General features: G+C 34.5%; 2 protein-coding genes across 2 annotated transcripts in view; one reads left to right on the top strand and one right to left on the bottom strand.

The window, feature by feature from the left end:
* LOC132196423 (frequenin-1) overlaps positions 1-13,045 on the top strand; it is a 115,739-nt gene that overhangs the window by 101,298 nt on the left and 1,396 nt on the right. Inside the window, exons 3-6 of the mRNA XM_059619057.1 lie at positions 10,976-11,114; positions 11,274-11,352; positions 12,223-12,311; positions 12,633-12,824. Coding sequence (XP_059475040.1) covers positions 10,976-11,114; positions 11,274-11,352; positions 12,223-12,311; positions 12,633-12,803 — 478 coding nt within the window. The 3' untranslated portion in view covers positions 12,804-12,824. The remainder of the gene's footprint in view (positions 1-10,975; positions 11,115-11,273; positions 11,353-12,222; positions 12,312-12,632; positions 12,825-13,045) is intronic.
* LOC132198282 (uncharacterized) lies at positions 1,761-6,866 on the bottom strand. The gene is made up of 23 exons (XM_059622220.1): positions 6,802-6,866; positions 6,642-6,752; positions 6,558-6,582; positions 6,480-6,500; positions 6,341-6,432; positions 6,138-6,285; positions 5,495-5,565; positions 5,334-5,433; positions 5,008-5,270; positions 4,878-4,946; positions 4,773-4,818; positions 4,655-4,719; positions 4,500-4,599; positions 4,204-4,446; positions 3,963-4,018; positions 3,859-3,894; positions 3,724-3,800; positions 3,475-3,677; positions 3,272-3,420; positions 3,127-3,223; positions 3,019-3,071; positions 2,826-2,955; positions 1,761-2,191 (listed from the first exon to the last, which is right to left on the bottom strand). Exons 1-23 carry the CDS (start codon positions 6,844-6,846, stop codon positions 1,761-1,763), a joined length of 2,631 nt encoding a protein of 876 aa, XP_059478203.1. The 5' UTR covers positions 6,847-6,866.

Here is a 13,045-nt window from a genome sequence, read left to right as displayed (position 1 = left end):
TTTAAAAAGAAAACCTGATCTAGAGCTCTCGGAAAATTGCTGTTTTAAATTAAATTTTATAACAATTTCAGATTTCAAAAGCAATGAACCTCCTTGAGTTTGATGTAATAAGCACACAGGTTTGGTTTCTGTGTGGTTGTCTTTGCGTTCCTCGTCACGGGTTTTTGGGTGCTAGTTTTTGTGGTTTGGGACATAGCGAGACCCTGGTAAAACAATGTACAAATTTCCCATAATTATGTAATATTACAAATTTTTCACCGTTAAAATTATTGCAGCGCTAAAAACGCTCCATAGAAAATTCATCTTCTCGTGTCCCGATGAAATTTAAAACTTCACTGTTTGATATTTGTGAAAATCTGTTCAGGATGTCAGTTGCTACGTGGTCATGAATTCAACGGCAAATTTTGACTTTTATAAACCATTATTTCAAACCACTGTGAGCATCGTGTCCTGTTTGTTTTTCCCGTGCGTCATTCAATGTTGTAGGTTTTCAATACAAAAAATTATGCAGGCAACAAAAGAGATGAAATAATAATTTTATTCGCAACAAAAATTACATAAACAACATATTTCACTTACATTGGTTATTTCAATTAGAGTACCATTATAGATAATTCATTTCATATTTTTAAGATCGTAGTAAAATAATTTTGAATAAAACCAGCTAAATTGATGATAAAAAGCCTGCTAAATGAAAAACTTGAGTAATATCTAATTTTTAAGGGCGTGATTGTGTGCACATTTTTGGAGCATCAATCATTGCTTGCAAAAAGAGAGATTTTATTAAAAGAAAAAAATGTAATAGAAAAATTAGATCATGGTTACAAATGGGAAATTTCTGATTTTGGTTTCTGTTTTCATATCTGGATTTAATATGAATTTTTCTGAAATCTTTCCCTAAAACAACGCTCGGCTTTGATCAATTTTTACTTGACATAAGCTTTTTATTTCGTTTTTCTGCGGAGTGAAAATTTGCGCGTGCACGTTTGCCTACATTGAGGTAAGATTTTTGCATATTGACGAGACAAATTTTTAATAATTCAAACAATTTTCATTTAAACATCGAGCGCAGCAGGGAGGCCCAATCTCTCGGCTTCACGGCCCGAAACATGCGCGGCTTCAACCCCGCCTTAAAATAATTTCGAACCTCTCTTATGTTTAGCCAAATGTGACTTACGAATTTATTGCGTGGCACCCTTTCCTCTTTTTTTCCAACTTTTAAAGGTTTTATAGACCAAAGAGAAAAAAAAATTATCATTAAACAATCCAATCTTAATCAACATGAGTTCCTTAAACATTTCCGTCTCTAAATCTTCCCCTCAGCTTTGACAAAATTCCTTCCTGATGTAGAAAAAGCACGCTCCAGTGTTCATTACACTTGCGGCCACAGGACTTACAGGAGTGTTGTGTTGAATAAAAGAAACTTTAAATGGGGCAGCTAGACTTCATTTTATAAGTATTCAATTTCCAAAGCAGAGAATGCAAAACGATTTTATTATGTTTCCATTACTGTTTTAACAAAATACGGAAATTTAAAAAAAAAAATCCAACGAAAATATCAAATTATAATTTTTGTAAACACGCTATAAAAAAAAAGAATTTCGGTTAGTGGTTAAATTTTCATAAATTTATTAAAAATTATATCTCATAAACACTAGAAATATGTATAATATTATTTTAAAACCAATTTTTGTGCCCATTGAAATTCAATATTTCCAGACAAAACTTTCCAATTAATGGTTTGAAGTTTTCTGTGTAGCTCAATCGGTATAGTCAGGCCAAAGCAGCTTCGCGTATTGGTCATAAAGGCTCGACATCCCAGAAGGTGGCGCTTGGTAGCCGGGAATAGAAAGTCCTACTGCCATTTGCCTTAAATTCATCCACATATTCATCCCGTATTCCTGCAATTTATCCATGATTTTTGTGATGTTGCAATCGTTGCTCCTCGTCCCCTCATCAAAAATGCAGGCGATCATTGGGCTGCTGACATTGAGGCTTCTAGCGTTGAACACCGAAACAACCTTCAGGTTGACCTTTGAACCGGGTTTGGAGACGAGCAGGAAAGGACCGTCGGCGTCGCCCTCGACCTTGTACGGCACTGTGGTGACTTTTCCAGGGCACTCTGCGCAACACCACTTGAACTCGCCGTTCTCTTTGAAAGAAGGACTCCACACGATCGGGAATTGATTTGCTGAAATGGGAAGTTTAATTTCTTTTGCATTTTTCTACAAAATAATCGAGAATTCATAAGCGAATGATAGAAAATTTGACTTATTTTGTTTATTTCATGTTGATTTTCATTATGGCTCTCAATCTTTATATTTTTATCAATTTATTTTTATCAATAATTCTTAGCTATTGCAAGTTCCCTATATATATTTTAATTTTATTTTTATGATATGAGAATTCCTTAGAAGCTAAATGAATAACTAATTTTATTTTCTCGTAGAATTTCCACATCCAGGTTTGCCTCATGGTGAATGGCATTTTAAGTTTTGAGCCGGTTTTTCCAAATTTTTTATTTACTACTTTTTCTTTTTCCAAATTAATTATCAATGTGCGCTATAGTTTTTAGTTGAAACATGTAGAGCAGGATGTTATTTCCTATATGCATCAAAAACGCATCGTGAAAAACTTTAAATTTAAATCACCAAAAACGGTAGAAAATTTTTTACTTTTGTCAGCTTTTAGTCAATCAGCTTTTAAATAATTATAAAAAATTTTGATTGCTAATTGTTAACTGAACCCCCATATTTTCTGCAAAACATACAGCTTGAAAGCTCTTCTTTTTTAAATTATAATACTGTGGACTGATTTTATATTACTTGTAAAGGCTGGTTGGGACATCGTGCCAAAAACAGCTTCAAATTCACTGGCATTTCTGGCATACGGAAGGTGAGCTCCATGATATTCACAAAATCTGTACATCCTATCAAAGTGGCCATGTAATGGACCCTGTAAGTGGACGGCAGCATAATAATCAATAGTTCGAATTTAAAATCGTGAAATTTAACCTACAGCCATTTCGATTTTTTTGGCCAAATCATACGCATAGGCGCCACCTAATGCCTCTGCCGAAATAAATAACATTGGCATTTTTCTTTATTAAAACCAAATCTTTCTCACCCGCACAGTTCATTCTAATCCTTTTGGTGTTGTATAATGTAGAACATCGATTGGGACTTGGCGTTCCTTGCACTATTTTCGGATAACGTTGTTTTATCTGTCAAAAAGAGCAGAGTTTTAAAAAGTTGACAACTTTTAAACAAACTTCTAGTGCATTTTCGTCAACGTCATCGGTAGCTAATTTGCTGTTATTCATAATATCAAGCTTTGTGAATTGTCGCAGCAAAATGTCCGAGTTTTCGCCAGCGAGACAAACGAAAAAATCAAACGCAACAGTTGGTTTCATTCGACCACCTTGAAAGGTTTCTTTTTAAAATCGTTCTTTCGTTGAAATGAAATTATTCAAACTGGTTTTCTTTTTGCAAACGTTGATGCGTGTTTTTAGTCCTGCCACGATATCGAAATCTTGAATTTTTCTATCCTGGAAAGAACTGAGTTTCTTATTTTCTGTGTGAACCGCGAGTCTCCTGCCTCCGAGTCGAAGCAGCATCGACGCCATCGTCTCGTCATCCATTGGAGCAACAAAATCCTCTGCAATAATTTTGGCCGTCCTGCAAACAACAGTGAATTGAGATGTTTTGTAACCTGGTTTATTACTCTTCTATGATTTTTGATGAAAGTTGTTCGAGCATTGCAAAGGTTTTGACTTCATCGATGACGTTTCCGTTGGAGATCTTTAACATAAAAATCAATGTTCAAACTTCTGATGAGCGTATTTAGCTGAAAATTCACTATTTCAAAATTTTCAGCGAGGCATTGGGTGAACGACTGGAAATTAAAATAAATTAATTCAAATATATGGAGTGTCTGAGTTTCATTTATAATCAAACAAAAACCTTCATGGCAAAGCTGAAATTTTCAATGGTCCCGTTTAGAAGTCTCAGTAGTTTGGCTTTAGGATATAATAAGTAGAAATTATAGTGAATTTCATTTCAAACATTTTTTAAATACATTTCGTGAATCTGTTAATCGCCATACATTCATAAAACTTTTCTTTCATTTCTGATTGTGGAATTCTCCGCTATTGGAAAAAAAATTAATTTTGCAATCAGTGTAAAAATATATTACAAACCTCACAAACAAAGAACTTCTTTTCACCGCAGTCCCCGTAGTTCAACTTTGGGTCACCCAAAAAATATCCGTTGTGAATTGTGTTCATGTAAATGCACGAGTTTCCGATATCGTTCACGTTTTCCTCCCACGGCAACTTCGGCGAAACAAAGTCACTGGCGATTTTCGAACACCAACGAGACGCTTTGGGACATGCCGTGAATTTCCTTCCCGACGTCCAGAGTTGCGAAGTTGAAATAATTGCGTCGACTAAATGAAATAAAGGGTAACCAAATTACAATTTCAATTAAATAAAAACCAACTTAGAACGTTTTGCACACAGTTGAGCTTTTCTACGCTTCTTATGGAAACGAGCTCCATGCCTAAAGCACAGCAAATTTTCTTCGCCTCTGCCCAAGGCACCTTTTAATTAAAAATAGTTAAAAGTAACTTTTTACTATGAATACAAATTAAATACTGCATAGTTAGAAACTAAAGTAATCATTCCACAAGCTTGTGTCCAGGAGCCGTACGAAAGTGGGTCTGATGTAAAGATTCATTTTGAGTATATCTGAATGATCGATGTTAATTTTTACCGTATATTTCCTTTTTCCCCGTTTCAGTGAAAACCATTGTATCGTTCTACAAAAGTTAAAATATATCGCTATTGCAAATACGTTTTAAAATTTTCATTGGCTCACGTTGATTTCGCATGTTTCATACTGGAAACAACTTGGCGAGTCACATTTGTCGGTTTCAACTCTCACATTCTTTTCAGGATTATTCTCATCAAATTAATGCGATTAGTTGCAAACCAAATTATTTTCTTACAGTACTAGATTGAGAGACAAGGGCGAAATTCGCTCCTCCTTGGCAGGCCAACTGGTATTTGGAGGAGCATTGATCCGACCTGGCTGCCCAATTATAGCCGTCCAGCCTGGTGATGAGGACGCACGACCCGTCGCCCCCGTTTCCCAAAACTTCCATTCCGAATGTGCTGTTTGTGTGGAAACACGCGGTGTATTGGCCTGAGCAGCCGCTTTTTGTTCCCGAAGTCCAAAACACTCCGGAAAGGGCGAATTTCTCTTCAGTAGCTTTACAAAATAATATTTTATTAAATAAATTAAAACATGTTCAGTTTTTAAAGTATTTATTACTCTCAAATTTGCCATAGTAAATGCCATCTGGGTTCAGGTCGAGGGACAAAGGCTTCATTCCGAGCTCACAGCAGGTTTTCCAATTTTCACTCCACGTCACCTTTTTAAAGAATAATTGTGTTAAAAACAGTTTTTTTTTAATATTTTAATTTTCATCAAACCGGGCTCTGAGGGTCTCCAAAAAGATAAACTTGATTCTTAAATTCAATAACTTTTCCGAGTTTGTTCAGATCTAAAAAAAAAATGATTTTAAAAATCAAAATATATTTTTTTTTTAATAATTCAAATACTGAACCTTCCGAGTCTGCCGAGTTTTTATTTTTTTGCTGGTTAAAAATTGTAATTTCAACTGAAATATATTTTCAAGGAATTTTGTTTTACCAATTTTGAGCAGAAATTTGGGTTTGGGCAAATTGCCTCCTGGCATTTAAACTGTTTTTTACAAGTAAGTAATTTGAATTTTATACAAATATAAAACAAGACCTCGCAGAAAAAGAAATATTTTGAATTGCAATCTTTTTTGACGAGTTCTCCTGTGTCCTTATTTGCAACGATGCAAGTAGCCTTTTTCGAATATCGTTCTGCAAAGTTTGAGCCCAATTGCGAAACGGTATTTGTGGAGCACCAAGTGACGTCAGAGCATAGTGCGCTGCTCCATCTGGTCGCCTCGCTGCAAGAAGTTGCACTGGTCCACACAAATTTGTCATCGTCAGGATCATCTATTCGCCAAAAACAGTACAGAGGAATGAGGAATGATAAAATAAAATTTTTCCAAATATTTAATTTAAAAAATATTTAATTTACCGTTTTCCTCCCTGGCATTCTTTTCGACAACTGCAGCGTAAGAAAAAGGTTTCCTCCAAAATTTTGCTGTTCGTTCCATGTTGTTTTCAAAAGACAAAAGTTCCATTTTTCGCACTAAACAACTCTCCAGTGCATCTTTGTAGTTGCTCTTTTTAATAATAAATTAAATCACAAACAATCTGCTACATTTTCACTACTCAAACCTTTATCGAACTTTCAAAGTAAATCCTTCCCTGGTACTGAAATCTTCTGCCGTCAGCAACTTTCTTTGGTGCAAACAGTAGCTGCAGGGGATCTAAACAAAATACAAATTCGCAACAACTTATAGATTTAAATTCTCACTACTGTCATCGTAAAATTGTTCTAAAAAATTATCAAAAATAATTGGTATTTATTATTTCGGTATTTAAAAAAGCAAACCTGATCTAGAACTCTCGAAAAATTGCTGTGGAGATGGTAATAAAATCATCTTACAAATTAGAATTTGATATTTAAAATTTTAACCTCTTTGAGTTTCGTGTAATGAGCGCACATTTTTGGTGTCTGTGTAGTGGTACTCACAGTACTCACGGGTTTACGGGTGCTTTTGTTTTTGATTTGGGACATAGCGAGACTCTAAAAGGCCGAGTTCATATTAATTTCCTAAATTGACAAATTATTTTACCGTGAAAATTATTGCAGCGCTTAAAACAATCCATCGAATATTCATCTTGTCAATTTCCGATGAAATTCGAAACTTGACTGATGTTCGGTGTTTTCAAAAATCTGTACAGGACGTCCGTTGATATGAGGCCATGATTTTAGCAGAAAAGTTTGAATTTTTTAAACAATGTAACACCAACGTGTCAGGAAAACCGTGTTTCTGTTTTAACAAAATGCGACATTTTGATGTTGTATGATATCAAAAGTTCAGTTTGCAGTAAAATAATTGTGATTAATTATCTGAAAATTAAGTACTTACATTTAAATATCGTCATTGATTAACCATGATAAGCTTTAAACCCATTTAAGGGAATTAAAAACAACAATAAATTGATGAAAAATTGACTCTTAAGTTTTCCTTATATTTTATGGCGGTTAATTTTTTTTATTTAGTATAAAATTAACTATTTTCATCATTTTCCGCTCTACACCTTTCTTGCTTTTTACCATCACTTTCATTTTCAATCTTTCCCTCTACTTTGTATTTTGTAAACTTGAAAGAGAAACCGCGAGAGAGATGCCTTAATTCGCATTATTCTCTTTTGACGGCGTCTGTGCATGAAATTTGCATAGACACCTCGGGCTGCGAGCAAGTGCGATCTTTCCCACGGAACAACGCACGGCTTATCATTTCGCTCAACAGATGCTTTTTGTTTTTCCGCTGCCGAGTGGAAATTGGCGCGTGCACGTTCGCCCGTATTGCGGAAAGAGAGGCTTTTGCGTCCCACATGCTAATGTTAATTAACACTCTCACCATCGCAAGTGTCCTTTTCAGCGCTGCTCTCGTCCGTTTCTCGTTTAAATATTAATTATAATGCTGAAGTTTCGCGTCCGCCAAAGCACTTGAGAGATTTTTGCATCTTGATGAGGCAATTTTAAATCTTGCCGAAATCTCTCAAACGGAATACTTAATTAAGCTCAACTGCGAGCTTGATGAAATTTTTAATTTTGCTTCTCCGTATTTTTGCTCATTAATTTTTATTTTTATTTTGCAATCGGAATCAAAATTTTCCAACCCAACGCAGCAGATTTTCCGCTTGGCACTTCGTGGAAATGTAAAATAAAAAATCAAATTTTAATAAAATCACGAACAGAACATACAGCTAAAATGTTTTTAAGCTCTCCGAAACAAACTAAAACTTTTGTTTTGGCTAAAGACTGAAGTTAAATTAATTCAAAATTAATTGACAAAAAAAGTATAGCTCCAGCTTATTGAATAATATGGTTCAAATATAAAAATTAAAAGTATTTCCAAAGGATTACTTTTTATAGTAGGTCACGTCGAGGTCATAACTATTTTAAGTCGCACTTCTTCAGAATGCTCTCGGTGAATTAAACTTAAAAACAATTGATTTTATTGTTTGGCTTAACGTAATTTTTTTTAAATTAGTGCCCGTCATAAATTTTAGAAGAAGAAAGTAATGTTTTTTTTATTAAACATTGCAAAAAATCGATTTGCAAAAAGACTTTCCTTTACAATTTATTTGTCAACAAAGACTTCACCTTGGACTTTTTCAACGAAAATTAGAGCTGCGCCTCTTTTGAAAAATGAGATTTTTAACCATAAAACACTCTTAAGACTTATTTTATTTATTCTCTCATATTATTTTTTCAGTTAGGTTTTGTAGACTTTGCAGTATCATAAAAAAGCAGCAGTTTTTCAACGCTGAATAATTAAAGCCCCGACCGTGCAAAATAACATCCGAAAATTATTGCCGTGTTTTCTCCTGCGAGAAAAGCTCTCTCGTGCAGCTTTCGCCGAGCAGTAATTGCAGTGCCGCTTCTTAAGCAAAAAAGCCCCATAACATGGCAAAATTACAACCCTTTCGCTTGGGGCGCCGTCGAGACCCTCCTCGTGCCCCAAGAGGCCTGCGATACATTTTCACTGAAAGCAGCAGCATAATTTTAAATTAAGACCGCCTTGTTTAAATAATGGTCCCTAATTTTCGCACACGGAAAAAAGAATTTGCATCAGAGACTCATGATCACATTAAAGCCCACTTCTTGTCACTGGCAACGCACGTAATTGGTCGCATCCGAGCTCTCAAAATGCTTTGCGAAATTTGGTTACAGAGCCATGTTTCCCTTAAAAGCGATCCTATCAACCAAATTCTGTGGAAAAAAAGTAATAAAAGCGACTGAAAAAGTCCTGATCTCAAATATTTGCTCTGCAATAAATTTATTTAATTCTATAACTTTTTTAATTTAAAATTTCTTACATTTTGATCATGATATTTTTAATGCAATTTTATTATTTCTTGATACATTTTTTTACTAGCCTGTTTTGAAAGAATTTATATTCGTATAAATATTCGTGTATAAATATTATTATATATATATATATATATTTTTTTTAGCAGATCTTGTTTTCTGGCTTAGATATTTTTTTATGAACTCTAATTTTTGAAGTAATTTAATCTATCCATGAAAAAGTTTGAATTTTGCAAAGTTATGTATTGCATTATAAAATTATTTAAAATTTAACCCAATTAACTTTTATTTTACTTAAATAATTAAATCTACAATTTGATATTTGCGTTTGAGGATTAAACAAATTAAGAATATAACAAAATACACCAAAATTATCTTTGATACATTTATACATTTTTTTTTTTTTATTCCAAACCAGATTTGAAAAAAAAATCACTCCTGCAAGATTCCAATTACACTTGGCGAGGAAGATGAAGTCATTAATACCTCTGGCGAAGGAAATTCAGTTCACCATTTTTCACATCTCACCGTCAGGCGAGCTGGGCCGAGCGACGGGCGGGCGGATCACCTTTTAAAAATTACAGGCGCCTGCAGAATGACGTCATCGAGGGGTTGGCGCCACACGTGCGAGGGTGGCCGCAGCCGACTTTCTTTCTTTGCCTCGCGCCCCAGACATTTTATTCGACTCCATCAGACGAGAACTAGATGCTATTTTTAACTTTCCAGACAAGAAAATTAAAAGAACTTGTGTTTTTGTAGAACGAATGCGAGGATGATTTACAAGCTACAAAACCTTACAGTAAAACTATATCAATAGTTTTCTAAAAATAAAATTTTACTCGCATCATTTTTATACAGAATTAATCAATTATTTTATGTAAAAAATTTGCTTTGAAACTAAATGAAGTTGAATAACTTCTAAAAATACAAAAATAAGTAAAATTTCAGTGAATGTTGCTTACAATTAGAAAGTAAATGACCGAGTTTTATGCTACATAAATAAAAAAAAACAGTAATAAAGAATCCAACATTTAATATTGACTCGGTTTGGCCAGCGCGTTCAAATAAAGTTCTTTAAAGCGCCAGAAAAATAAAAAATTAGAAAAATTTAGTGGTTTTATGAATAAAATTAAATTTGTGTTTTTCAGACTGAAAGGTTTACAGTACAAACTAGGTGTTATTTGCAAATTGCCAGCTTCATAATCGCTGTTCAAGCGTTAAGCAACAGAACAACAATAAAATTAAGCCTTTTGCATCGCCCTAAAGAGAGCGAGCAAGCGCGACACATGTTCAACGGGCTCTGCTCGGAGTTAACACGCATATGTACGATGTGTGAGGCGAATACATAGTAAATGCGGGTCTGTTTTCACATTTGTCACCGACGAGCGAACCAACGCAGTGTTTTGCAAAACAGCGACGGACACACGGAAAATCGGTTGGAAAATCGACCAAAATTGAGTCACAAAATTAATGTTACACGAAAAACACATTTACTGACGAACAAATTTTGTCAATTTATTTCATTTAAAAATAGGTTTATTTGTTAAAATATAATTAATTTTAAAAACGCAACTACCAATAAAATATTGAGTCATAGATTTTATTCAATAAATTAAAAATTTTCATAATAGTACAAAACTTCATTCTAAAATCTTTGCGCACAAGATTTTCAAAATTAAATAAATTAGATTTATTTTTGATAGATTCAATTTAATTATTAATATTTCATTAAAACTTGAGCGATTACAGATTAAATCAACTTAAAAGATTTGGAAACGTCTTGTAAAATTGTAGAAAACAGAAAATAAATCCTCTTTTATCCTCTCTTCGGGGCCCATTTTCTTCCCTCATAATCAAATTCCAATCCCCATGCTGAGCTTTTCTTCTTCTTCTTTAACGGTGTCGTTTCTCGTTTATGTTCGCAGGCACAAAGGGTTCCTGAAGGACTGTCCGAACGGGCTGCTGACCGAGCAGGGCTTCATCAAAATCTACAAGCAGTTCTTCCCGCAGGGCGACCCCAGCAAATTCGCCACCCTCGTGTTTCGCGTCTTCGACGAGAACAAGGTACTCGATTCTGTTGCCCAATTAATTTGCACTGATGAGAAAACGCGCACGTGTGTTCCGTGCGTATTTACCTGCGATCAAGAGAGCAGGCAAATGCGTAAATTAATATACATGTGCGCGTGCATGAGGCGGCCCGAGATTAATTAAATCGCTGTTTAGGACGGCTCGATCGAGTTCGAGGAGTTCATCAGAGCACTCTCCATCACCTCAAGAGGAAACCTCGACGAGAAATTGCACTGTGAGTGAATAATTAAATTATACAACTCGTCTTCAAAGCTATAGAAACAAACTATTTATTGTCTGCGTAATAATACAGATATGGAAAATATTTGTTAGTAATTTAAAAAAAAAAATGAACTTAAATTTGCCATTATTTTATTCATGAAGCGAAAAAGAATGAGAAGATTTCAAATGAAGAAGTCCTTCAAATATAATGAATAAAATCAACGTCAAAACAAATCTCATTCCTAGTTTGAAAGTGAAATGCATGGGCAGATTATTTCATTTGCGCCTTCTTAGATTTAAAATTATGTAATTTTTATCGCAAAAAATATTTAATTAAATCCTTATTGACAAAATATAAGCCCAACAAACGTTTTAATACTTTTTGGTGTTTGAATTATCATGAATTATGTAGTATTATTTTACAAGGGATATACTTGAAAGATATCAATCAAACTGAATCACAAAAATTTTTAAATTAGGAACTTTTGAATAATTGCCTTTGTCTCGGAACGTAACTCCAGGTAAAGGCGATAAGTCAAAGGTTAATAATTTAATTATTTCCCGTTATGAGTGGTTTCAAAATACAAAAATTATATTAAATTTGAGATTCTTGGTGAAAATCATGAATTTAATTTTTAGAATCTCTATATCTTTATTAAATTTTATTATTCCGGTGCATTACAGGAATTTTAATAAAACGCGCTGGCCGAAATGTTTAAATTCTTGCTTGTTAATTTTTTTTCATGCTTTTCGACACTTTCGCTAGTAAAAAATTTCAAATTTGTGAAAGGCACCAAAACAATGGAAGCGCCGTCAGCTCTCTTCCGCCGCCGTGCTTGTACCTGCTCAATGTAATATCCATGTACGGCGTGTTGTGTTTCAGGGGCATTTAGACTGTATGACGTGGACAATGATGGATACATCACCCGCGAGGAGATGTACAACATCGTGGATGCCATCTATCAAATGGTGGTACGTATCATGTGTGTGCCGACACGTCACAATTCTCAGAACACAGAAAGAAAAACCTTCTTTTTTTGCGTAAAAAAAGTATTTTTTTCCTCGTAGGAAATTTTTTTTCATACAAATAATAAAACGAGAGACGACTGCGTGATTTAATTCCGACTTTCTGAAAAGCGCCTCTCTCGCTTCAATTAAATTTAATTCTGCAGCAAAAAAGGCGGCCAAATTGAATTGCACGTTTTTTTTTCCTCGTACTCCTCTCTTCTGAAAGGATTTCTCTTTTCATCTTGGTCGGGCACGTTTTGCATTAAAAATATTTGTGCTTTTTAGGGTCAGCAACCTCAGCACGAGGATGAAAACACGCCACAGAAGCGGGTGGACAAGATTTTCAACCAAATGGACAAGAACCACGACGACAAGCTCACACTCGAGGAGTTCCGCGAGGGCAGCAAAGCCGACCCGCGCATCGTGCAGGCGCTCTCCCTGGGCGACGTCAACTGATCAACACCTCAAATACCCAAGGTATGCTCAAAACAAATACGATTATTGCATCTATAGTAAATTATGTTTATGTAAATAACAATTTTGATAAAAATGAAAAATAAATTCATTCATACCTCTAATTTCTGTAAATTTATTAAGTTAGCAATTTGACAAAATTGAACAAATTTTCCTCTTTAATATTTACGGAACTGATCCCAACTAATAAAGTTTATTTGATAATTGGCATTGTTCATTTTTAT

The sequence above is a fragment of the Neocloeon triangulifer genome, unplaced genomic scaffold (genome assembly GCF_031216515.1).
Source record: "Neocloeon triangulifer isolate White Clay Creek 2 clone unplaced genomic scaffold, ASM3121651v1 ptg000012l, whole genome shotgun sequence".
Lineage (NCBI taxonomy): Eukaryota > Metazoa > Arthropoda > Insecta > Ephemeroptera > Baetidae > Neocloeon > Neocloeon triangulifer.
This window is presented reverse-complemented; position numbering and strand designations above follow the sequence as displayed.

Coding starts and splice junctions, on each gene's coding strand:
- LOC132198282 (XM_059622220.1), bottom strand. CDS start 6,846: ATGAATATTCGATGGATTGTTTTAAGCGCTGCAATAATTTTCACG. Junction 3,072..3,126: donor GATTAGAATGAACTGTGCGG/GTGAGAAAGATT, acceptor TTATTTCGGCAG/AGGCATTAGGTGGCGCCTAT. Junction 2,192..2,825: donor GTCCCAACCAGCCTTTACAA/GTAATATAAAAT, acceptor TTCCCATTTCAG/CAAATCAATTCCCGATCGTG.